Source organism: Chiloscyllium punctatum, chromosome 1 (assembly GCF_047496795.1).
Source record: "Chiloscyllium punctatum isolate Juve2018m chromosome 1, sChiPun1.3, whole genome shotgun sequence".
Taxonomy (NCBI): domain Eukaryota; kingdom Metazoa; phylum Chordata; class Chondrichthyes; order Orectolobiformes; family Hemiscylliidae; genus Chiloscyllium; species Chiloscyllium punctatum.
Genome location: NC_092739.1, coordinates 179,941,704 through 179,968,934, shown reverse-complemented (window position 1 = coordinate 179,968,934; position 27,231 = coordinate 179,941,704). Strand labels below are relative to the sequence as shown.

Genomic DNA, 27,231 nt, shown 5'->3' with positions numbered 1-27,231 from the left:
AAGCAGAGTTAACTTGAAACATTAAACATTAACTCTGCTTTCTTCCCACAGATACTGCCAGAGCTGCTGAGTTTCTCCAGCAATTTCTGTTTTTGTTCGAGATGTTCAGTATCTGCAGTTCTTTGGTTTGTAGGGACAACACCCAGTGGAGAGGAGGGGGCGCTTCCTGGGAGGGTGGTGGAGAAGAGTGTGCCAATACCAGCGAAAAGAAGGAACAATACTAGTTGGGGAGAGTGGGATCATACTCCATTGGCAAATTTGGGGGGCGAAGGTGCATTATCTGAATGAGAGTATGAGCAATTTCCCGGGAGAGAGGGGCAGAGAGTTGAGTAATACCTAGATGACTGCCAGAGGAAGTGGTAGGTGCAAGCAGTTACTGCCTTTAAAATACATTTGGACAGGTACATGAATAGGAAAGGTTCAGAGTGGTATGGAACAAATGCAGGCAAATGGGACGAGTTTAGTTTATGAAACTTGGTCAACATGGAGGAGTTGGACCGAAGAGTCATACAGCTTGGAAACAGACCCTATGGCAGTGGACAATACCTGGGGTAGAGAGGAGGTGATAATCTGGAGGGAGGCAATACCTGAGGTAGAGAGGGGCTCAGCAGTGACACAAGGACAGCAAGCTAAACCAAATCAGCCTCATTGTCACTGGATTCGTAACACCAGCAGAAACCTGAACCAACGTGCAGCTACAGAGAACAGTAACCTTCTAACTATACTGCCATATACTACAATTTCATTCAGTTTTAATACAGACCCCACGCCCCGCACTGACTTGAATAAGATGCTTTGACCAGTTTGCTCATCCACCCTGCAAACCTTCCCTATGGGCATTGTGGATCTACCTACGGCATGTGGACTGCTGCAGTTCAAGAAGGCAGCTCACCACCACCTTCTCAAGGGCAACTAGGGATGGGTAATAAATGCTGGCCTAGTCAGCAACCACCACGTCCCACAATTGCTTATTAAAAAAATGCTCTCATTCACATAAATTACAAAGACATCAAAGGGAAATGGGCAAAGAGGGAAGACAAATGTAATGTTGGCTTTTATTTTAAGGGCAAAGCATATAAAAATGTAGTTTTGCTAAAGTGGTAGAAAGCACTAGAGTCATACAACATGGGCACAGGCCCTTTGGTCCAACTCATCCATACTAATCAGGTTTCCTAAACTGAAGTAGTTACATTTGCCTGTTATTGTACCTATGCAAATGTCTTTTAAATAATGTAATTGTTCCTGAATCCACCATTCCCTCTGGCACCTTGTTCCACATACTCACCACCCTCTGAAAAAGTTGCCCCTACCTCTTCAGGTCTTTGTTAAATCTTGCCACTCTCATCTTAAACCTATACTGTCTCGTTTTGGACTCACCGTTGGAATACTGTGAACAGTTTAGGATCCCATATTTAAGGAATGGTATACTAGCATTAGAGGCAGCCCAGAGAAGGTTCACTAGACTAATGTCACATATGGAGGGACTGTCAGGGTAGAAAGGTTTCCCCTTGTGGGACAGTCTAGGAGCAAAGGGTGTAATCTCAGAATAAGGAGTCACACAATGAAGACAGCAGAATTTCTTCTCTCAGAGGGGGAGTGAGCCTGTGGAGTTCCTTGTTGCAGAGGGCTGTTGAAGCGGAGTCATTAAGCATATTCAAGGCTGAGCTGCAGGTAATTCTGGGATAACGCTTATTTTGTCAGCGCGATTTGGCTATAACTTTGCCGAAGAACTAGGGAACGGTATTTTGGAGAATGCTTACCTCTGTTTGCAATAGTATGGTTCCAGAAGGGATTGGTTCACGAGCTTCATTGTGTGCAGCCTCTAATATCAGCTGCCGAAAGAGCAGCTTTCTGTGAGAGGTACTGTACAGAGAGCAGCTTTCTGAGATTTTTAAAAATGTACTATGTTAAATTTACATATGTTTTGTTAATAAATATGATTTGAACCTTCATTCAGGCTGTGCTATACTTTGTGTTAGATGTTTGGGTGATTTTTGAGCGATCGTGAGGGTTTTTTTTGGTGGTCTGCCCCTAACCTCACTTTTCCCATGGGACGCATTTTTTCTATTCAGTGAGGTTTTGCTGGAACGCAACAACGGAGTTATAGGAGAACTACCTGCATATGGGATATTTATCAGTAAAGTAATCAAGGTAATTGAGGAAAAGGAGGATCTGAGCATTATCAGATCTCACTGAATAAATGGAAAAAGCGATGTGTGTGGACATTGAAGCATTCTTAGAGGTTTTTAATCACATTTTTTTTTCTTTCAAACAAAGGGAATGATGTCACGTTCTGCGGCACAGAGGTCTCGACTAGAGAAAGGCCGGACCGTGTCAGCAGCTGTGAGCACTCCAGCATCTGTGGTAGAAATCATACCTGGTCGCTTCACGGAAAATGACTGGCTCTCTATGGTTAGCACTGAAGATGCAGAATGTCAAATTGGGGACATCATCGATGACATTGTGAATCAAGTATTGGATGGTTGTTACAGAGTATACATTGAAAAACAGGTAAGGCTGATGGAGGCTAGGGTAAGCGTGGGTCACAGTGTTAATGTGCCTAATGGAGAGTTCCTGGGGGATAATCTGTGAGGTGCAGGATGGTGTTAAGGGACTTGGTGGTTTAGAAGGGGGTGTGGCGGTGATAGTGATTTGATGTTTGGAGGAACCCAGTGACTTTCAAACTAACGGATAATGGTCCGTATATTTAGCTGGGGAGTGAGGATATTCGCAGTGCCTGTCTAGGGAGAGGGGATGGTTAGAGTGCGTGTCGATGAAGTGGGGATAGTCGCATTGGAGAGAGGAGACTGTTGCAGTGTCTCTCTGGGGAGTGAAGATGGTCAGTGTCTGTCTGGGATTGGGAATGGTTGCAGTAACTGGGGAGAGGGGGATGGTCGCAATGTCTGTCTGGGGAATTAGGGATGGTCACAGTGTCTGTCTGGGGAGAGGAAGTGGTCGCACTGTCTGTCTGGGGAGAGGGGATGGTCGAAGTGTTTGTCTGGGGAAAGGGAATGGTCGAAGTGTCTGTCTGGGGAGGGGGGATGGTCGAAGTGTTTGTCTGGGGAAAGGGAATGGTCGAAGTGTCTGTCTGGGGAGGGGGGATGGTCACAGTGTCTGTCTGGGGAGGGGGGTTGGTCACAGTGTCTGTCTGGGGAGGGGGGATGGTCACAGTGTCTGTCTGGGGAGTGGGGATGGTCACAGTGTCTGTCTGGGGAGAGGGGATGGTCGAAGTGTTTGTCTGGGGAAAGGGAATGGTCGAAGTGTCTGCCTGGGGAGGGGGGATGGTCACAGTGTCTGTCTGGGAAGAGGGGATGGTCACAGTGTCTGTCTGGGGAAAGGGAATGGTCACAGTGTCTGTCTGGGGAAAGGGAATGGTCGAAGTGTCTGTCTGGGGAGAGGGGATGGTCACAGTGTCTATCTGGGGAGAGGAGAATAGTCACAGTGTCTGTCTGGGGAGAGGGGATGGTCACAGTTTCTGTCTGGGGAGTGGGGATGGTCGAAGTGTCTGTCTGGGGAGAGGGGATGGTCACAGTGTCTGTCTGGGGAGAGGGGATGGTCACAGTGTCTGTCTGGGGAGAGGGGATGGTCACAGTTTCTGTCTGGGGAGAGGGGATGGTCACAGTGTCTGTCTGGGGAGTGGGGATGGTCGAAGTGTCTGTCTGGAGAGAGGGGATTGATGGCCGTGGCTGTCTGGGGAGAGGGCATTGGTCGCACCATCTGTCTGGGGATTGGGAATGTTTACAGTGTCTGTCTAGAGAGAGGGGGATGATGGTCGCAGTGTCTGTCTGGGAGAGGGGATGGTCGCAGTGTCTGTCTGGGAGAGGGGATGGTCGCAGTGTCTGTCTGGGGAGTGGGGATGGTCACAGTGTCTGTCTGGGGAGTGGGGATGGTCACAGTGTCTGTCTGGGGAGAGGGGATGGTCACAGTGTCTGTCTGGGGAGAGGGGATGGTCACAGTTTCTGTCTGGGGAGTGGGGATGGTCGAAGTGTCTGTCTGGGGAGAGGGGATGGTCACAGTGTCTGTCTGGGGAGAGGGGATGGTCACAGTGTCTGTCTGGGGAGAGGGGATGGTCACAGTGTCTGTCTGGGGAGAGGGGATGGTCACAGTTTCTGTCTGGGGAGAGGGGATGGTCACAGTGTCTGTCTGGGGAGTGGGGATGGTCGAAGTGTCTGTCTGGAGAGAGGGGATTGATGGCCGTGGCTGTCTGGGGAGAGGGCATTGGTCGCACCATCTGTCTGGGGATTGGGAATGTTTACAGTGTCTGTCTAGAGAGAGGGGGATGATGGTCGCAGTGTCTGTCTGGGAGAGGGGATGGTCGCAGTGTCTGTCTGGGAGAGGGGATGGTCGCAGTGTCTGTCTGGGGAGTGGGGATGGTCACAGTGTCTGTCTGGGGAGTGGGGATGGTCACAGTGTCTGTCTGGGGAGAGGGGATGGTCACAGTGTCTGTCTGGGGAGTGGGGATGGTCACAGTGTCTGTCTGGGGAGAGGGGATGGTCGCAGTGTCTGTCTGGGGAGTGGGGATGGTCACAGTGTCTGTCTGGGGAGTGGGGATGGTCACAGTGTCTGTCTGGGGAGAGGAGAATAGTCACAGTGTCTGTCTGGGGAGAGGGGATGGTCACAGTTTCTGTCTGGGGAGAGGGGATGGTCACAGTGTCTGTCTGGGGAGAGGGGATGGTCACAGTTTCTGTCTGGGGAGAGGGGATGGTCACAGTGTCTGTCTGGGGAGAGGGGATGGTCACAGTGTCTGTCTGGGGAGTGGGGATGGTCGAAGTGTCTGTCTGGAGAGAGGGGGTTGATGGCTGTGTCTGTCTGGGGAGAGGGCATTGGTCGCACCATCTGTCTGGGGATTGGGAATGTTTACAGTGTCTGTCTAGAGAGAGGGGAATGATGGTCGCACTGTCTGTCTGGGAGAGGGGATGGTCGCAGTGTCTGTCTGGGAGAGGGGATGGTCGCAGTGTCTGTCTGGGAGAGGGGATGGTCGCAGTGTCTGTCTGGGAGAGGGGATGGTCGCACTGTCTGTCTGGGGAGTGGGGATGGTCGCACTGTCTGTCTGGGGAGAGGGGATGGTCGCACTGTCTGGGGAGTGTGGCTAGTCACACTGTCTGTCTGGGGAGTGGGGATGGTCGCACTGTCTGTCTGGGGAGAGGGGATGGTCGCACTGTCTGTCTGGGGAGTGTGGCTAGTCACACTGTCTGTCTGGGGAGAGGGGATGGTCACAGTGTCTGTCTGGGGAGTGTGGCTAGTCACACTGTCTGTCTGGGGAGAGGGGATGGTCACAGTGTCTGTCTGGGGAGTGTGGCTAGTCACACTGTCTGTCTGGGGAGAGGGGATGGTCACAGTGTCTGTCTGGGGAGTGTGGCTAGTCACACTGTCTGTCTGGGGAGAGGGGATGGTCACAGTGTCTGTCTGGGGAGTGTGGCTAGTCACAGTGTCTGTCTGGGGAGAGGGGGTGGTCACAGTTTCTGTCTGGGGAGTGAGGCTAGTCACAGTGTCTGTCTGGGGAGAGGGGGTGGTCACAGTGTCTGAGTGGGGAGAGGGGATGGTCACAGTGTCTGTCTGGGGAGAGGGGGTGGTCACACTGTCTGTCTGGGGAGAGGGGGTGGTCACAGTGTCTGTCTGGGGAGAGGGGATGGTCACAGTGTCTGTCTGGGGAGAGGGGGTGGTCACAGTGTCTGTCTGGGGAGTGGGGATGGTCACAGTGTCTGTCTGGGGAGTGGGGATGGTCACAGTGTCTGTCTGGGGAGAGGGGATGGTCACAGTGTCTGTCTGGGGAGTGGGGATGGTCACAGTGTCTGTCTGGGGAGAGGGGATGGTCACAGTGTCTGTCTGGGGAGTGGGGATGGTCACAGTGTCTGTCTGGGGAGAGGGGATGGTCACAGTGTCTGTCTGGGGAAAGGGAATGGTCGAAGTGTCTGTCTGGGGAGTGGGGATGGTCACAGTGTCTGTCTGGGGAAAGGGAATGGTCGAAGTGTCTGTCTGGGGAGTGGGGATGGTCACAGTGTCTGTCTGGGGAAAGGGAATGGTCGAAGTGTCTGTCTGGGGAGAGGGGATGGTCACAGTGTCTATCTGGGGAGAGGAGAATAGTCACACTGTCTGTCTGGGGAGAGGGCATGGTCACAGTGTCTGACTGGTGAGAGCGACCCCAGCGAGTTTGGAGGGCCGTTCAATTCAAGTGCTGTCCCCTTGTCTCTCTGCCCCATTCATACCCACCCTTCTCATTTCCTTGTCCTTTCCTCAGCTGCTGCCATTCACCATCAGTCAGGCGAAGGATGCCATCCTGCAAATTATTGAGTGGCAGTTCCTGATGTATGATCCAGGAGAGCGAAACGTGGCACTGGATCCAAACTGGCAGGAAGATGATGAACCCGTTGCTTATCTCACCGATTCCTGGGCCCAGGGCTCAGTGCCAGTGGTGAGGAAAACATCAACACCAACTCAGGTGGAACAGGTAGAATAGACCCAGATCAAAGTTGCTGTTCAACAACAATTACATCGTTGTTTTGTTCCTGAACTGACAATACAAAGAATTTCAGTAAACATGAACATGGAGTTGTTGGGCTGTTGAAACCCAACTGGTTCATTGGTATCTTTTGAGATAGAAATCTTGTGGCTGAAATCTTTAGCTGGTCTGGGTCTATGTTATATGTGACTCCATCCCGGCAGTGTTGTTAAATCTTTACTCTCCTCAGAAATGTTCCTGCAAGGCGTTTACTTGTATGCAAAACCAATACGAGATGTCAGCCATGTCAGTGAGACTTGTATGTGGTGTTTGACTTTCAAAGAATTCCCCTTGAGTTCAACCGATCGTGGAATTAAACTTTGATGAGCTGGAGGCCAAAATTATAGCAGCCCATTGGTGGTGTAAGCTGCAGCAAGTTATAGAAGACCCTGCTTTCAGCACCTAGATCTTAAATTGGGAATTTTATCCAAATCCTCATTGCCTCCCTCCTTCTGTTTCTAATATTCTTGCTTCAACTTTTGAAGATCCTTGAACTGGTTTTGTATAATGCAGGCTGCTTAATATGCACAGTCTCTTACATTGCAGGCTCAGCTCAGCATAGCTGATTGTCATTGCTTTTAAAAGACAATGGTCTGGCATGAGGTTTGACTTCAGAGTGAGGGTGCCACTAACCTCAAAAGCCCAGCTCCAATTGTGCAGTGTGCCCTGTTGTTTTGAGCATGTATGCAGTGACCTCTCTGTACCTGAATTTATCATGAACTGGGACAGCTATAGATTCATAGAGTCATAAAGATGTTCAGCACAGAAACAGACCTTTCAAGTCCAACTCATCCATGCTAACCAGATATTCTAAATAAATCTAGTCCCATTTGCCAGCATTTGGCCCATATCCCTCTTAACCCTTCCTATTCATACACTCATCCAGATGCCTTTTAAATGTTTCACTTGTACCAGCCTCTACCACTTCCTCTGGCAGCTCACAGAGTTCAGACTGACCCACCATCTGTCATTCATCAGATCCCCACTCTCAGCAGTATTAACTTCACCCTCTGTGACCCCCGGCCCCAACTCTCCATGACTCCTTCTCTCCACCCTCAGAAAACTCTGCTCCTAACCTTCAGAACCCCATACCCTGAATGTTCTCCCGAGACTCCTATCGACTCTCTCCAAGACTCCCTCAACTCTCAACGTGACTCCCTCTGTTCTCCCAGTAACTCCCTCTGCTGTTCCCATGACTCTCTCTGTGAGGGATAGGAAATATTTGCTGTGCCTAGCCAGGACTCCCTCAGGACTGAACCTCCGAAAGTGCCGTACTCCCACAGTATTGACCCTCTGACAATGTAGCACTCCCTCAGTACTGACTCTCTGACAGTACGGCACTCCCTCAGTACTGACCCTCTGACAGCGCAGCACTCCTTCAGTACTAACCCTCCGACCCTCTGCATTGCACCTTCTGTTCTGACATGTTGACAGTGGAACACTCCCTCAATACTGACCTTCTGACACTGAGACACTTCCTCGGTTCTGACCCAGTCCTGACCCTCTGACAGTGAGACACTCCCTCAGTTCTGACCCAGTCCTGACCCTCTGACAGTGAAGAGTTCCATTAGTACTGGTCCTCTAACAGAGCATTGCTCCTCCAGTATTGACCCTCTGACAGTGTATCACTCCCACAGTACTGATCCTCTGACAGTATGGCACTCCCTCAGAAACAGCCTCCTGACAGTGCAGGGCTCCCTCAGTATTGAACTTCCAACAATGCAGAATTCATTCAGTACTGACATTTGACAGTGTAGAACTCTCACCATCCTCCACTCTGACATTGAGGCACTCCATCAGTACTGACCCTCTAACAGTGCAGCACTCCGTCAGTACTGACTCTCTGACAGTGCGGCACTCCCATAGCACTGACCCTCCGACAATGCAGCACTCCTTCAGTACTGACCCTCTGACAGTGCAGCACTCCCTCAGTACTGTCTCTCTGACAGTACGGCAGTACCTCAATACTGACCCTCTGACAATGAGGCAATCCCTCAGTAATGACCCTCTGACAGTGAGGCACTCCCTCAGTACTGACCCTCTGACAGTGAGGCACTCCCTCAGTACTGACCCTCTGACAGTGCAGCACTCCCTCAGTACTGACCCTCTGACAGTGCGGCACTCCCTCAGTACTGACCCTCTGACAGTGCAGCACTCCTTCCGTAATGACCCTCGAACAGTGTGGCACTCCTTCAGTACTGACCCTCTGACAGTGCAGCACTCCTTCCGTAATGACCCTCCAACAGTGCGGCACTCCCTCAGGACTGACCCTCTGACAGTGCAGCACTCCTTCGGTAATGACCCTCCAACAGTGTGGCACTCCTTCAGTACTAATCCTCCGATAGTGCAGCTTACCTCTGTACTGATGCTTCGTGCTGTCTGCTCAAGAATAATGATTATTGATGCCAGTCATATGAAATGACTGGAATTGAGGCAGAGAGATGAAAGCATTTCAATGTCCATATTTGTTTTGAATTAGGAAATCTACGATGAGGCTTCTCGAGATACCATCTGTTTGGTTATGGAGGATCAAGGACACTCTTATGATCAGTTCTTTGGCCGCAATGCTAGATCGGAATGTGGGAGCACTCAGCAGGAACATGGTGGTGTGCAGCCTCTACCTTCAATCTGCAAAGAGCTAATGGCCTATCACCTGGATTCTGAAAAGGTAATCAAGTGCCAAAACACAACTCTGGGCTAATTTGCACATTGGTACTGTCGATTCAGGCCGTAAGAAATTTTGACATACGACCTGAACGGTGTGCAAATTAGCATAGGATCAAACAGAGCAAGAATTGAATGCAATGCGCAGAGAGGTGAACAGACACTCAGTTCATGTGACATTAGCATTAGCATCAGAGTGAAGAGAAGCTGTCGATGAGATCCAATTAACAATGTTGTGGGAGGTTTGTAGGGGGAAGGGGACTTTCATAAACCTCAAGTAAAAAATTAACACCATAGACTCCAAATGGTATAAAAACTATCAGAGGAAGAAACAAATCATCGAGGGCCGACGGTACTGCGCTGTAATGTTCAAAGAAATTAACAGTAGTAGCCAGTCAGTGAATTGAGCTATCAGGGAAAATGGTAAAAACTTAAAATTAGTCTATAGAATCATCAGATGTTGGAGCAGAAGGAGGCCAATCAGCCCATTGAATCTGTACCGCTATTCAGTGAAATCAAGGCTGGTCTGATCATCCTTAGAATTAGAGGGGGGTAAATTCAGAACAGAAATGCGGAGACATTTCTTCAGCCAGAGAGTGGTGGGCCTGTGGAATTCATTTCCGCAGAGTGCAGTGGAGGCCGGGACTCTAAATGTCTTCAAGGCAGAGATTGATAGATTCTTGTTGTCTCGAGGAATAAAGGGCTACGGGGAGAATGCGGGTAAGCGAAGTTGAAATGCCCATCAGCCATGATTGAATGGCGGAGTGGACTCGATGGGCCGAATGGCCTTACTTCCACTCCTATGTCTTATGGTCTTAATAATGACCTATACATGACCTCACACTGAACTGTGGCCGCAACAGTGACCTATACACGACCTCATACTGAACTGTGACCGCAACAGTGACCTATACACGAACTCACACTGAATTGTGACCGCAACACTGACCTAAAAGACCTCACACTGAACTGTGACCGCAACACTGACCTAAAAGACCTCACACTGAACTGTGACTGCAACGGTGACCTATACACGACCTCACACTGAACTGTGACTGCAACACTGACCTATATACGACCTCAAACTGAACTGTGACCTCAACACTGACCTATACACGACCTCTCACTGAACTGTGACTGCAACAGTGCCCTGTACGCGACCTCACACTGAACTATGACCACAAGGGTGACATATACATGACCTCACACTGAACTGTGACCGCAACAGAGACCTATACACAACCTCACACTTAACTGTAACTGCAACACTGACCTATACACGACCTCACACTGAACTGTGACCGCAATAGAGACCTATACACAACCTCACATTGAACTGTGACCGCAATAGAGACCTATACACAACCGCACACTGAACTGTAATCGCATCAGTGACCGAGACACGACCTCACACTGAACTGCGACTGCAACAGTGACCTATACACGACCTCACACTGAACTATGGCCGCAATAGTGAGCTATACACGACTTCACACTGAACTGTGACCGCAACAGTGACCTTACATGACCTCACACTGAACAATGACCTATACACGACTTCACACTGAACTGTGACCACAATAGTGACCTATACATGACCTCACACTGAACTGTGACTGCCATAGTGACCTATACACAAACTCACACTGAACTGTAACAACAACAATGACCTATACACGACCTCACACTGAACTGTGACCGCAACGGTGACCTATACACAACCTCACACTGAACTGTGACCACAATAGTGACCTATCCACGACCTCTCACTGAACTGTGACCGCAACACTGACCTATATATGACCGCACACTAACTGTAACCGCATCAGTGACCGAGACACAACCTCACACTTAACTGTAACTGCAACACTGACCTGTGTCCGCAACAGTGACCTATACACAACCTCACACTTAACTGTGACCGCAATAGAGACCTATACACAACCGCACACTGAACTGTAATCGCATCAGTGACCGAGACACGACCTCACACTGAACTGCGACTGCAACAGTGACCTATACACGACCTCACACTGAACTATGGCCGCAATAGTGAGCTATACACGACTTCACACTGAACTGTGACCGCAACAGTGACCTTACATGACCTCACACTGAACAATGACCTATACACGACTTCACACTGAACTGTGACCACAATAGTGACCTATACATGACCTCACACTGAACTGTGACTGCAACAGTGACCTATACACGACCTCATACTGAATTGTGACCGCAACACTGACCTATACACGACCTCACACTGAACTGTGACCGCAACGGTGACCTATACACAACCTCACACTGAACTGTGACCACAATAGTGACCTATCCACGACCTCTCACTGAACTGTGACCGCAACACTGACCTATATATGACCGCACACTAACTGTAACCGCATCAGTGACCGAGACACAACCTCACACTTAACTGTAACTGCAACACTGACCTGTGTCCGCAACAGTGACCTATACACAACCTCACACTTAACTGTGACCGCAATAGTGACCTATACACAACCGCACACTGAACTGTAACCGCATCAGTGACCGAGACACGACCTCACACTGAACTGTGACCGCAACAGTGACCTATACACGACCTCACACTGAACTGTGACTGCAACAGTGACCTATACACGACTTCACACTGAACTGTGACTGCAACAGTGACCTATACATGACTTCACACTGAACTGTGACCGCAATAGTGACCTATGCATGACCTCACACTGAACTGTGACCGCAAAATGACCTATACACAACCTCACACTTAACTGTGACCGCAATAGTGACCTACACACAACCGCACACTGAACTGTGACCGCAACAGTGACCTATACACAACCTCACACTTAACTGTGACCGCAATAGAGACCTGTACACAACCGCACACTGAACTGTGACCGCAATAGTGACCTATACACAACCGCACACTGAACTGTAACCGCATCAGCGACCGAGACATGACCTCACACTGAACTGTGACCGCAACAGTGACCTATACACGACCTCACACTGAACTGTGACTGCAACAGTGACCTATACACGACCTCACACTGAACTGTGACCGCAATAGTGACCTATGCATGACCTCACACTGAACTGTGACCGCAACAGTGACCTATACATGACCTCACACTGAACTGTGACTGCAACAATGACCTATACACGACTTCACACTAAACTATGACAGCAACAGTGACCTGTACACAACTGCACACTGAACTATCAGTAAATGTTGGTATTGCCCAGACTGTGAAGCTGGAGGTGGTTTTACAGACCTGGAGTGGTGGTGCAAAAGTCCCCTGACTACAATGCACTTACCATGAGTGTAATGGCCTTTGCCCCAATGATTTAACCAATGGAATACCTGGTCCCAGTGATCTCTTTGTTTGCCACATCCATCACCTCAGCACAACGGCTGCTGCTTGCTTTGACGCCTTGCATCATTGTTGTTCTGCTAGCTTCCTCTTCAAAGGACAGAATTCATGGTGCCTGATGATGTCTGGCTGGTTGACCTGAATCCTAACACATTGAAGATATTATAATCATTCCAAAGATTTCGGAAAAGCAGTTGATATTCGGAGGAAATGGACCAGAAGCCAAGTTGAAGCAAACCCCAGGAACAGGGTCTGTTCCTAATGGGAAATAAGGAGTGTGAGAAACCATCGTGAGAGCTGGAACCCACAGGAATGGCTAGAGCAGTGTTGGCAGTGCCTCTGGGCTTGGAGGCCCGACATGTGGATCCTGAAGTGGCAGTGAGGTTTTGGCTGTAGTGATGATGGTGAGGGGACTCTTGGCTGCAGTAGGCCTGGATGTGATCTCGTTCGGCAGCAGCAGGTCACTGAGTGCAACCGTATCAGTGCCTGGAACAGGCGTCCCAACTGCGGTTGGCCCAGAGTGGGCATCTTGCAGAATTCCTAGAGCTGTGTTTGGGACCCAGACCAAGGAAGCTGAACTCTATTTAAGCACTTTACTTTTATTCTTCTGTGAGAAACAAAACTCATGTATCAATAAATTTTAGTCCGAGTCAAATTCTGAAGCAGCAAACTTTTATTGAAATGTTCTTGCAAGACCGGTCTAACAAGTAGGCACACCAATCCAAAAATTACTCCACAATTTATACAGTTTAATTAAGTCTCTCTTGGTACTTCCATGTTTACTTAATTGGCCTAGCATATTACGTGTCAAATCTATTACTATTCCTTATTGTATTCTGCCCCTGCCTAGCTGCGCTCCACCCTTGTTTACTTCTCCCACTACTTTAAGCCTGGCGACCCTTACTCTTATTTGTTTTATCCCTTATTTGCAGCTAACTTGGCTTGTTCTGGTGCCTACGTGGAGGCAATATGCCAAGGTGGCATAACTCAATGTTCTTTCCCTCCTTACCTATTTGTCTGTAACAGATTCCATTGTTTGCATGCACGTTTTAGCTAACTCAGCTCTTGGCTGAAAAAAATTATACAATTGTGTAAGTTAGTTCATTACCTTGCAGAAGCAATTATGTATTCCCTTCATATAGTTTCATCGTTGTATGCATATTTTAGCTAACTCAGCTCTTGGCTGAAGCAATTATATATACAATGGTGTAGGTTAGTTCATTACCTTGCAGAAGCAATTATGGCTGCAGAAACAACACTGCTTTACCTATATCGTACAATTTCATACCTCAAAATGGTGCAACACTTTTCGCTGTTATCTCTCTCAATATATGTGACAAATCATTCATTCAGATTCATTGCCATCTGAGAGGAGAAATTCTTCCTCATCTCTGTGTTTAATGGGCGAAACCATAATTCTGAGATTATACCCCCTCGTCCTAAATTCTCAAAATGGAAATGACCTCTCCACAGCTCCCAGTCGAGCCTCCGGAGAATCTTAAATAGAAGCCAGGGGCAGGATTATGCCATTCAGCCCCTCAAGCATGCTCCACTCTCCACCAGGATCATGGCTGATCCTCGATCTCAGTGCCCACTTTCTCCTTTGATGCCTTTAATATTTAAAGATGTATCTATCTCTCTTGAATATTCTCAGTGACCTGACCTCCTTTAGTAACAAATTCAATAGGTTCATTACCCATTGATTGAAAACGTGTTCTCTCTTCTCTGTCCTAAATAGTCTACCCCATATCCTGAGACTGTGTCCCCTGGTTATGGACTTCCCTCCAACGGTCTACTCTATCTAGTCCTGTTGGTATTTTCTTCATTTCAATCAGATCCCTTCACATAGTTTTAAACTCTAGTGAATATCGACCCTGTCAAAACAATCTCTCCTCATAAGACAATCCTGCCATCAGTCTAGTGAACCTCCACTGCCCTCCCTGTAGTACACATGTCATTCAGTCATAGAGATGTACAGCACGGGAACAGACCCTTTGGTCTAATTCATCCATGCCATCTAGATATCCTAAATTAATCTAGTCCCATTTGCCAGCATTTGGTCCAAATCCCTCTAACCCTTCCTATTCATACACCCATCCAGATGCCTTTTAAATATTGTAATTGTACCAGCCTCCACCACTTCCTCTCACATCTCATTCTGTACATGCACCACCCTCCGCATGGAAAAGTTGCCACTTTCGTCCCTTTTAAATCTTTCCCCTCTCACCCTAAACCTATGCTCTCTAGTTTTGGACTCGCCTACACTGGGAAAAAAAGACCTTGACTATTCACCCTATCCATGCCCCTCATGATTTTATAAATCTCTATAACGTCATCCCTCAGCCTCCGATGTTCCAGGGAAAACAGTCCCAGCCTATTCAGACTCTCCCTATAGTTAAAACCCTCCAACCCTGGCAACATGCTTGTAAATCAAGTTTCACATTTTTCCGAAAGCAGGGAGACCAGAACTGAATGCAGTGTTCCACAAGTGGCCTAACCAATGTTCGGTATAGCCACAACATGACCTCCCAACTCCTATATTCAATTCACTCACCATTAAAGGCAAGCATACCAAATGTCTTTTTCACTATCCTGTCTACCTGTGACTCTACATTCAAGGAGCTATGAACCTTCAAGGTCTCTGTTCAACAACACTCCTCAGGATCTTACCATTAAGTGTATAAGTCCTGTTCTGATTTGCCTTTCCAAAATGCAGCACCTCACATTTAGAACAAAGAACAAAGAAAATTTACAGCCCAGGAACAGGCCCTTCGGCCCTCCAAGCCTGAGCCAATCCAAATGTACTGTCTAAACCTGCCGCCCAATTTCTAAGCATCTTGTATCTCTCTGCTCCCCACCTACTCATGCATCTGTCCAGATACATCTTAAATGAATCTACTGTGCCTGCCTCTATCACCTCTGCTGGAAATGCGTTCCAGACACCCACCACCCTCTGTGTGAAGTATTTATCTCAGTTAAACTCCATCTGTCACTCCTCAGTCCATCTGATAAAGGTCCCATTGTACTCTGAGATAACCTTGTTCACTGATCACTGTACCACCAATTTTTGGTGCCATCTGCAAACTTACTAACTATACCTTCTATATTCACATCCAAATCCTTGCAGCACACGACTGGTCACAGGCCTCCAGTCTGAATCCTCCCACCACCACTCTTTATCTGCTACCTGCTAGCCAAACACCTAGCTCTCCCTGGATTCCATGTGATCTAACCTGATTAACCAGGCTACCATGCAGAACCTTGTAGTTTCCTGTCTTGCATTCGCCTTACTGAAGTCCATAGAGGTCACATCAACCTCTCTGCCCTCATCAATAACCGTTGTCACTTCAAAAAACTGAATCAAGTTAGTGTGAAATGATTTCCCACACACAAAGCCATGTTGACTATCACTCATCAGTTAACCTTAAGAGAATCCTTAACTAGGATTCCCAAGTCCCTTTGTGCTTCAGATTTCAGAAGCCTTTCCCCATTTAGAAAATAGTCTCCGCCTCTATTTTTCCTACCAAAATGCACAACCCCACACTTGCTCACATTGTATTGCCTCTGCCACTTCGTTGCCCCCTCACCTAGCATGTCCAAGTCCTTCTGCAGCCTCTCTGTTTCCTCAACACTACTTGTCCCTCAACCAATCTTTGAACCATCTGCAAACTCATCAACAATGGCCCTCAGTTCCTTTGTCCATATTGTTATTGTGAAAAGACGTAGGCCCAACACTGATCCCTGCAGAACTCCAATAGTCACTGGCTGCAGCCTGAAAAAGACCCCTTTATCCCCACTCTCTGCCTTCTGCCATACCAGTATCTTGTTCCTAACACTATTAGCTCTTACCTTGTTTTGCAGTCTGCTGTGTAGCACCTTGTCAAAGCACTCCACATAGATCACGCCCACTGGCTGTCTTTTATCTAAATTGCCCATTACCTCCTCAAAGAATTCTAATGGATTTTTCAGGCGTGACTTCCTCTTGATGAAGCCATGCTGACTCCTCCCTATTTTACCATGCAATTCCAAGTACTCTGCACTCTCATTCTTAATGATGGACTCCAAAATCTTACTAACCAGTGGATAGTTTCCTGTCTTCTGCCTCCCCCCCCCCCCACTTCTTAAACAGGGATGTTATATTCTTTCCGGTCACTTTCCAGTCCTCTGGGACCCTCCCTGACTCCAGTGATTTTTTGAAAGATCACCACCAATGATGCCTCTGCAATCTCCTCAACTGGCTCCTTCAACTTTGGGCTGCAGTCCATCTGGTCTGGGTATTTATCTGCCTTCAGACCTGTCAGTTTCCTCAGCACTTTCTCTTTAGTGATAGCCAGTGCACTCCCTTCTGCCTCCTGACTCTCCACCATTTCTTTGTTCTCTATTGCTACTTTATTCAGCCTCATTTTCCGTGGTCCAATGTCCACTTTTGCCTTTCTTAACTTTTAGATATCTAAAAAAAAACCTCTTGTAATCTTTTTATTACTAGATAGCTTACTCTCATTTCATTTTCTACCCCAGTATTGATTTTTTTTAGTTCTCCTCTGCTGGCTTTTAAAGACTTCCCAATCCTCTGATTTCCCACTAAACTTCACCACATTGTTTTGCTTTTACTTTTACCTTTGTGAGGTCCCCGGCCTCCCTTTTCAGTTACTTCATCCACCCCTTAGTCTGCTTTTTCCTTCCTTGGGATGAATTTCTGCTGTCCCTCCCAAATTACCTTCAGAAACTTCTGCTATTGCTGCTCCACCATCATCCCTGCAAGGTGGCCAACTCCTTCCCAATGACTTTGTAGTTATCTTCACTTAATTGTAATAGCGTTACATCTGATTCTCTCTTCTCTCACAGTGCAGGGTGAGTAGTATCATTTCATAGTCACTGCCCCTTTGGGGTTCCTTCACCTCCAGGTCCCTAATCAAGTCTGCCTCATTACACATCATGACATCCAGAATTGCCTGTTCCCTACTGGGTCTACCACAAGCTGCTCCACAATAACATCTTATAGACGTTTCATAAGTTCCTTTTCTTGATATCCTCGACCAACCTGATTTTCCCAGTCCACCTGCGTATTGAAGTCCCTCATGTTTTTTCTAATTATGCCTTTCTTCTATACCTTTTCTATCTCCTGATTTATTTTTCTGCCCCACATCCCGAGGACTGTTAGGACACCTGTACACAACTCCCACCAGGGCCTTCTCATTAGCCCCTCAACTCTGCCTAAACAGATTCTATACCTTCCAGCTCGATATCATTTCTTGCTATTGATTTAATTTAATTTCTTACTGACAAGACAACTCATCTCCTCTGTCCATCTGCCTGTCTTCTCGATAGGATGTGGATCATTGTATATGCAGTTCCCATCCAGAATCCCTTTGCAGCTACGTCTCTGTAATGTAACATCAATTTCAGTCTGCACTATAAGCTCATTTACCTTGTTTCATGTGCATTTAAGTACAACACCATCAGTCCTGTGTTGACTGTCCCTTTCTCATTTTTGTCCCTTATCTGCTGTGCCTGAAGGTAGATTCTATAGAGAGATGGGGAACTTCTTCAACCCAACCCAATCTAGTCCCACCTGCCAGCACCCGCCCATATCCCTCCAAACCCTTCCTATTCATACACCCATCCAAATGCCTTTTAAATGTTGCACTTGTACCAGCCTCCACCACATCCTCTGGCAGCTCATTCAATACACGTACCACCCTCTGCGTGAAAAAGATGCCCCTTAGGTCTCTTTTATATTTTTCCCCTCTCACCCTAAACCTATGTCCTCTAGTTCTTGACTCCCTGACCCCAGAGAAAAGACTTTGCCTATTTACCCTATCCATGCCCCTCATAATTTTGCAAACCTCTATAAGGTCACCCCTCAGCCTCCGACGGTCCAGGGAAAACAGCCCCAGCCTGTTCAGCCTCTCCCTGTAGCTCAAATCCTCCAACCTTGGCAACATCCTTGTAAATCTTTTCTGAACCCTTTCAAGTTTCACAACACTTTTCCGATAGGAAGGAGACCAATGTCCTGTATGACTCCCAACTCCTGTACTCAATACTCTAACTGTTAAAAGAAACCATACCAAACGCCTTCTTCACTATCCTATCTACCTGGGACTCCACTTTCAAGGAGCTATGAACCTGCACTCCAAGGTCTCTTTGTTCAGCAACACTCCCTAGGACCTTACCATTAAGTGTATCAGTCCTGCTAAGATTTGCTTTCCCAAAATGCAGCACCTCGCATTTATCTGAATTAAACTCCATCTGCCACTTCTCAGCCCATTGGCCCATCTGGTCAAGATCCTGTTGTAATCTGAGGTAACCCACTTCGCTGTCCACTACTCCTCCAATTTTGGTGTCATCTGCAAACTTACTAACTGTACCTCTTATCCTCGCATCCAAATAATTTATGTAAATGACAAAAAGTAGAGGACCCAGCATCGATCCTTGTGGCACTCCACTGGTCACAGGCCTCCAGTCTGAAGAACAACCGTCCACCACCACCCTCTGTCTTCTACCTTTGAGCCAGTTCTGTATCCAAATGGCTAGTTCTCCCGGTATTCCATGAGATCTAACCGTACTAATTAGTCTCCCATGGGGAATCTTGTCGAATGCCTTACTGAAGTCCATATATATCACATCTACCGCTCTACCCTTATCAAGTTTACGAGACATGATTTCCCACACACAAAGCCATGTTGACTATCCCTAATCAGTCCTTGCCTTTCCAAATACATGTACATCCTGTCCCTCAGGATTCCCTCCAACAACTTGCCCACCACCGACATCAGGGTCACCGGTCTATAGTTCCCTGGCTTGTCCTTACCACCCTTCTTAAACAGTGGCACCAGGTTAGCCAACCTCCAGTTTTCCGGCACCTCACCTGTGACTATCGATGATACAAATATCTCAGCAAGAGGCACAGCAATCACTTCTCTAGCTTCCCACAGAGTTCTCGGGTACACCTGATCAGGTCCTGGGGATTTATCCACCTTTAACCATTTCAAGACATCCAGCACTTCCTCCTCTGTAATCTGGACATTTTGCAAGGTGTCACCATCTATTTCGCTACATTCTATATCTTCCATGTCCTTTTCCATAGTAAATACTGATGCAAAATACTCGTTTAGTATCTCCCCCATTTTCTGTGGCTCCACACAAAGGCTGCCTTGCTGACCTTTGAGGGGCCCTATTATCTCCCTAGTTACCCCTTTTGTCCTTGATGTATTTGTAAAAACCCTTTGGATTCTCCTTAATTCTATTTGCTAAAGCTATCTCATGCCCCCTTTTTGCCCTCCTGATTTCCCTCTTAAGTATACTCCTACTTTCTTTATACTCTTCTAAGGATTCACTTGGTCTATCCTGTCTATACCTTATATATGCTTCCTTCTTTTTCTCAATTTCTTTAGTCATCCAGCATTCTCTATACCTACCAGCCTTTCCTTTCACCCTGACAGGAATATACTTTCCCTGGAGTCTTGTTATCTCATTTCTGAAGGCTTCCCATTTTCTAGCCGTCCCTTTACCTTTGAACATCTGCACCCAATCAGCTTTTGAAAGTTCTTACCTAATACCTTCAAAATTGGCCTTTCTCCAATTCAGAACTTCAACTTTTAGATCTGGTCTATCCTTTTCCATCACTATTTTAACTTTCATAGAATTATGGTCGCTGGCCCCAAAGTAATCCCCACCTCAGTCACCTGCCCTGCCTTAATTCCCAAGAGCAGGTCAAGTTTTGCACCTTCTCTAGTAGGTACATCCACATACTGAATCAGAAAATTTTCTTGTACGCACTTAACAAATTCCATCTAAACTCTTAACACTATGGCAGTCCCAGTCTATGTTTGGACAGTTAAAATCCCCTACCATAGCCACCCTACTATTCAGACACATAGCTGAGATCTCCTTACAAGTTTGTTTCTCAATTTCCCTCTGACTATTAGGGGGTCTATAATCCCAATAAGGCAATCATCCCTTTCTTATTTCTCAGTTCCACCCAAATAACTTCCCTGGATGTATTTCCAGGAATATCCTCCCTCAGTACAGCTGTAATGCTATCCCTTATCAAAAACGCCACTCCCCCTCCTCTCTTGCTTCCCTTTCTATCCTTCCTGTAGCATTTGTATCCTGGAATATTAAGCTGCCAGTCCTGCCCATCCCTGAGCCATATTTCTGTAATTGCTATGATATCCCAGTGCCATGTTCCTAACCATGCCCTGAGTTCATCTGCCTTCCCTGTTACATTGAAATAAATGCAGTCCTACCTTGTCCCTGCCTGCCCTGACTATTTGACTCGCTTGTGTTCTTAACTGTACCACTCTCAGATTGATCTCTTTCCTCACTACCTCCCTTGGAACCCGACGTACTCCTCGTTGCATTAGAGCCAGTCTGAATACCAGAAACTTGGCTATTTGTGCTATGTTCCCCTTCGAATCCATCACCCCCTACATTTTCCAAAACAGCATACATTTTTGAAATGGGTATAGCCACACTCCTGCACTAGCTGCCTACCTCTCTTACCTTTCCTGCATTAACCCATCTATGTGACTGTGTCTGAGACTTTCCCTCCTTTTTATAACTGCCATCCATCTATTGCTGTTTCAAATTCCTCATTGCTTCTGTCTCCTCAACTGATCCATTCAATCTGATAAGATTCACAATCAACAGCATTTATTGCAGATATAATCCACAGTCACCCACTTTAAACTCCCACATCTGACAAGAAGCACATATCACTCTACTAAAGGCCATTTAGGCTCCTTCATGATCTACAGACCCAGAAAGTAACACCGTCTTATTCCTCGACAAAACACTGCCCCAGGTTAAATTAATAGTTTTGGCTTATATTTTAAGTTTAATCGAGAGACATATCTCAAAACACATATAATCAAGAAAGAACCCACTCTACTCACTACTGCAGATTTTCTGTAGGCCACACTTAAAACAATTCATTTATCTGATTCTGTGCTGTGAGCTTCATCCACATAGTTCCTCCAAGATCAGTTGTGCATTTCACTGTTTGTTAATTTTTCCAGATGCACTCCAATGTCCAGCAATACGTGAATTCAAACAGCAAAGGCAGTAACTGTGCAAGTACACTGTGATGTCAGTTTCTTTCTCTCTCTCTCTCCTGCACTGTCCTCACCATGTGCTTCCTTTGTCTCTTCATCTCCCTTTTAAAACTGCTGTTGTTTTGACTTTTTTTTTCCAAAGTTCCAAAACAATGCAACAGCATATAAAACTGTAATTGCTGCTCCTGGAATTCGAGGAGCACCTTCAATACCTAAAATACCTCAAAAAAAGAGCAGCTGTTACAGCCAGAAGTTTTTCCTGTCTTCCATCTTGGATTACCCAGAATCCTCTTTCTTTGTAGATCTTTGTAGAGAGAGGAGAACTTCTTCAAGGTAGGCATCTTTCGAAAAGGCTTCGCAGTAAGGTTGAAACCAACTGGGAGACAGTGCAGATGCTGGAGATCAGAGGTGAGAGTGTGTTGCTGGAAAAGTACAGCAGGTCAGGCAGCATCTGAGGAGCAGGAGAATCGATATTTCAGGCCAGAGCCCTTCATCAGGAATGATGAAACCACCCCCTTCATTCCTGATGAAGGGCTCTGGCCCAAAGTGTTGATTTTCCTGCTCCTCGAATGCTACCTGACCTGCTGTGCTTTTCCAGCAACACACTCTCACCTCTGATCTCCAGCATCTGCAGACCTCACTGTCTCCTAGTTGATTTCAACCTTACTGTGAAGCTTTTTCCAAGGTTCCTACCTTGAAGAAGTTCCCCATCTCTCTATACAAAGATCTCATTGAGTACCTCTCCTCTGCCCTGAAGCTGTTCAGCCATGCCCTAAAGCAGACTCGCTCCACTCCCTCACCACCCAACTCCTGGAGGATGAACACCTTACCTTCTACCTCGGAACCCTTCAACCCCAGGGCATCACTGTGGACTTCACCAATTTCCTCATTTCCCCTCTCCCCACCTTTTGCCAGTTCCAACCTTCCAGCTCAGCACCATCCTCATGACCTGTCCCATTTGTCCATCTTCCTTCCCACCTATCCTCTCTACCCTCCTCTCCGACCTATCACCTTTACCCCCCACCTCCATCCGACTATTATACTCTCAGCTACCTTCTCCTCAGCCCCACTTCCTCCCATTTATCTCTCCACTCCCGAGATTCCCAGCCTCATTCCTGATGATGGGCTCCGGCCCGAAATGTTGATTTTCCTGCTCCTCGGATGCTGCCTGACCTGCTGTGCTTTTCCAACACCCTACTCTCAACTCTGATCTCCGGCATCTGCAGACCTCACTGTCTCCCTGTAAGCTAAGATTGTTATATTTGGAGCAGAGAAGGCTGAAAGGGGACTTGATTGAGCTGTACAAGATTATGAGGGGTATGATGGATAGAAAGCAGCTGTTCCCCTTAGTTACAGTATCAATAATGTGGGGAAAAATTTTTCAGATCAAGGGCGGGAGGTTTAGAAAGGATTTAAGAAGATGAATTTTCACCCCAGAGGGTGGTGGTCTGGAATACACTACCTGGGGAAGGTAGCTGAGGTGAGAAACCTCACAACCTTTAAAAAGTCCTTTGATGAATGCTTAAAATGCCATAACATTCAAGGCTACAGGACAAGTGCTGGAAAGTGGGATTAGTGATCATAGGTCAGTACAGATTCAAAGGGCTGAAGGGCCATTGTACTGTGAGATCTTCTGACTCTTTGTGTTCCAATCTCATGCTAATACGTTTTTCGTTTCCTTTGAGTCGAGTGAGAAAAGACAGTGAGTTCGCTTGTGTCTCAGAAAAATAAGGAGTGAATTAAATCCAGTGAATGGGTGAAAGTTGCCGAACAGAAACATTTGTGACCTGGTCACTTAAGTAAGAGGTTGAGTGTAATATGTTACCATGGGTTAAGGAATGGTTAATGGAGAGAAAACAGAGTATGATTAAACATTTTTTTTAGGGTTACTAGCTGGGTAATGCAAAGATCAGTGCCAAGCTCTCAGCCAGTAATGGCTTGGAAGGAGGAACTGGGTGTAATATATCCAATTTGCTGTCTATACAAAACTAGATGGAGCTCTAAGCTGTGAGGTGGAGGACTAAGAGGCTACAATGGGACAAAGATACATTGCGTGAATGGGCCAAAGATAGCAGATCGATCATAATGTGGGAGAAAATGAGATTATTTACTTGGGTAGGAGTAATAGAAAAACAATGTCATCAGAACTGTCAAATGTTGGTGTTCAGAGGAATTTGTACTGCAAACCTGCAGCTACAACAATCCTGAGAGTACACAAACCTGCGTGTACATAAACCTGTGAGTACACAAACCTACGGGTACATAATCCTGCGGGTAAGATGAAAAGTCCTTTGCACATCCACCGTGTTTAGACTATTCTGAGTGTTCAAACAAGTCACACACCGCCCCCCCCCCCCCCCCCCCCCCAAACACACACCCTCCTAAATTCAAGTGAAAACAAGGCTAACTTTTCCTCATAAGACAACCCACTCATTCCGAGAATCAATTTAGAAAACCTCCTCTGACCCCTTTCCTCACTTCTTTCCTTTAAAACGAAGGTGAGGAGGAATGACCTCTCTCAAAGGGTCATGCATCTGTGAAATTCTCCAACCCAGGGTCAATAAATCTAAAGAGGAGAACAGACCAATCTTCAGCCAAGACTTCTGTAGGACTGTTCAAAACTCAAAATGAAACTTTTTGAAAATCTCCTCCTTTAAGCTATGGATGCTTAAAATAAAATTCCAGAACCTTGCAGGATTGCAAAACAATCTACAAATCTACAAACAAAAATCTATTAGTGGTGCCCACAAAGAAACATTAATTCTAAAGGTGAGTCGTAAACACTTTAAAAGTTGGTGTCACTTGTTTGCAGGAAGCACAAGCTGACTGGTTTATATTTATAAAGGTCTATGATTTATTAAAAGTTCACCCTAACTGCTGAAGAAGCTATTAACTGGTTTTCTTCAAGTGAAGAGAACAGAGAGAGTTCCTGAGCTTGTGGAGATCTTATGTCTTCTCCCTAACCCGCTCGCAGCTGCAAGCTGTCTACCTACCTGGGAACCAATCAGGTAGGCAGAAGGCCTTTATCATTGATAACTGTTCACTGGCACACAGACCAATCAGCTAGGTTTGCCAGCTGAATCTCCATTTGTACACATCCCTCGGTTCCAATGCATCTGCAAATCCTCAACTACTGCTCGAACCAACAGCTGTTCGGTCTGTCTCCTCTTTAGATTTATTCAACGTCCTGATGTTCACTACACTCTGGGATAGAGACTTTCACAGATTCATGACCTTTTGAAAGAAGTTATTCCTACTCAGCTTTGTTTAAAAATCACTTGATGACAGTCAGGTTACCTGCTGTCCACAAAGTGTCGCAATCCTTCAACAATCTTTGGTTTTTCGAACTATTCTTTTCCTATTCAGTCCACAATTAAAAATACAGAAGAAGAGAATGACTCGGTACTATACAATCCCATTTACAGGCTCTCGGTCCATAGCCTACTATGGACCCTGACATTCTAAGTGCTCATCCAGATGGTTCTTAAATGTTGTGAGTATAGCCGCCTCCACCAAACTGTCATGCAGCGAGTTCTATATTTCTACCACCCTCTGGATGAAAAATATTCTTTCTTAGATTACCTCAAAATCTCTTCCTCCTCACATATGGCCTCTAATTCACTCTAATTACATCCGTTCGGTCTATCCTATTTGTCTATGATGTGGAGGAGTCCACTGGGTGTACAAAGTTAAAAATCACACAACACCAGGTTATAGTCCAACAGGTTTATTTGGAAGCACTAGCTTTCGGAGCACTGCTCCTTCATCAGGTAGCATCTACCTGTCGAAGGAGCAGCGCTCTGAAAGCTAGTGCTTCCAAATAAACCTGTTGGACTATAACCTGGTGTCGAGAGCGTGTTGCTGGAAAAGCACAGCAGGTCAGGCAGGAATTCCTGATGAAGGGCTCCCACCCGAAATGTCGATTCTCCTGCTCTTCGGACGCTGCCTGACCTGCTGTGCTTTTCCAGCAACACACTCTCAACTCTGATATCTCCAGCATCTGTAGACCTCGCTTTCTCCTATAACTTGGTGTGTCTGTTTGTCTACATAACTGCAAACTGTTCCCCCCCCCCATACTTTCCAAAGCTTTCATATCCTTTTATTTATTATGAACCAGTTTTTCTAATCGATGTGTTCAGGAGGATATTATTACACATCTCTGGAGTAGGTAGGACTTGAACCCGGGTCTCCTGAGACACCGTGTCTTCATATCATTCCTAAAGCATGGTGACATATTTGACTACAATTTGGATTGTGTAGTTGATTATTATTTAAATAAAAGTGAGTAACCTGTCCATTTCTGGTAACCATTTTGTTCTTGTGTTTTCCCATCAGAAACCTGGTGAAGTTATTGAAGCTGAGAAACCCGAGGAACTGGCAATACCAGATGAACCACAAACACAGCCCAAAGTCCTGAAGAAAAGACACAGATATAAGCCCCATCGGGGAGCTCTCAGTTCAGCCAAGCTGAAGAACATTACCAAGTCTTTGGCTGAGACAGAAAAGGATTTGTTCCAACAATTCGACTCTCCACCCTGTATTGAAGAGCCCCCTCCCCCTCCCTGTGAGATTTACAGAATGACATCCTATTTCCAGAATGTTCTCAAAATCCAGAACAGTCGACTACCGTTAAACAACAGTGTGACCTTTGATGAGTTTGGGAATGTCACTTCCATTCAAAGGTTGAAGCCGAGCCAATTCCCCAGGAAACAGCTCAGGCCAGTCTTCCAACTGCTCGACGTGGATCTGGAGCCGGAGACACACAGACCATTTGTGGGAGAAGCCCTGAGACCTTTGGTGTTTCGAAGTGGCAACTTTGGGAAGAAGTTCATCCCCGTCAGGTACAAGACGAGGAGAATCTTGCAGAAAATTCCAGGGAATGACAAGGAATTGAGGAGCCTGGGACAGACAGAAGATGGGAGGGTAAAGCTTCACAGCTCGAACAGTGACAGACCAATTGGCAGAGGTGCTGCAGCCCAGCGGCTGCGATTGAGAGAGCCATGTGTTATCTCCACCACTCCAGAGTTTATTGAGTTCATCCCCGATGGGACCAAGGACAGAAACTGTTCAAACTGTGGCCAAAATCCTGAATACGATGAGGAACACTTAAGCAGATTAAGACCCATCTGCAACAGCCTGGCCAAACCCCCATTCCTGGTTGACAACCTATCCAGAAGCATTTTACAGTAACTCCCTTGGGCGAATTGTTGAACACAGCCCCTTCCTTCTGTGAACATTCTCTACTCAACATGTCCTCTATGGCTGCCTCTACCTACTGGGTACATTACCCCAGTTGCCTTCATTTTTTGCGTGACATAAAATCTGTACCTCTAGCCAATAAAAAAATAAGAATTATGGACAAGATACCTGAATCCCTTCTTGGAATTCTCACAGACAGACAGAGCCGTTCAGGGAGCAATCTGCTAACAGTCAGCATCATCACACTATGTAATAGCTACAGTTCTGGTAATGACACCACACTCATTACCAATCCTTTCCTGCTATCACTCTCAACCCATCCCTGGCTCCTTACATTTGTCTATGGATCAGCATAGTGGAGCTTCTCTACACTGAATCGACACTTCTGCAAATCCAGGACTTTAGAAACAAGCACCCAAACCCTAAA

At 46.6% G+C, this 27,231-nt stretch overlaps 1 protein-coding gene across 3 annotated transcripts in view; it reads left to right on the top strand.

Moving 5' to 3' along the window:
• Positions 1 to 26,969, top strand: part of LOC140481975 (uncharacterized protein C2orf81 homolog) — a 42,629-nt gene extending 15,660 nt beyond the window's left edge. For 2 of the 3 annotated variants that reach the window (XM_072578756.1, XM_072578767.1), the window contains 4 exons: positions 2,278 to 2,511; positions 6,239 to 6,448; positions 8,979 to 9,167; positions 25,941 to 26,969. In XM_072578756.1, the coding sequence (XP_072434857.1) occupies positions 2,281 to 2,511; positions 6,239 to 6,448; positions 8,979 to 9,167; positions 25,941 to 26,795 (1,485 nt within the window). In that variant the 5' untranslated portion in view covers positions 2,278 to 2,280 and the 3' untranslated portion in view covers positions 26,796 to 26,969. The remainder of the gene's footprint in view (positions 1 to 2,277; positions 2,512 to 6,238; positions 6,449 to 8,978; positions 9,168 to 25,940) is intronic. The other variant, XM_072578776.1, reaches the window with a different exon arrangement.
• The last annotated feature ends 262 nt before the right edge of the window (positions 26,970 to 27,231 follow it).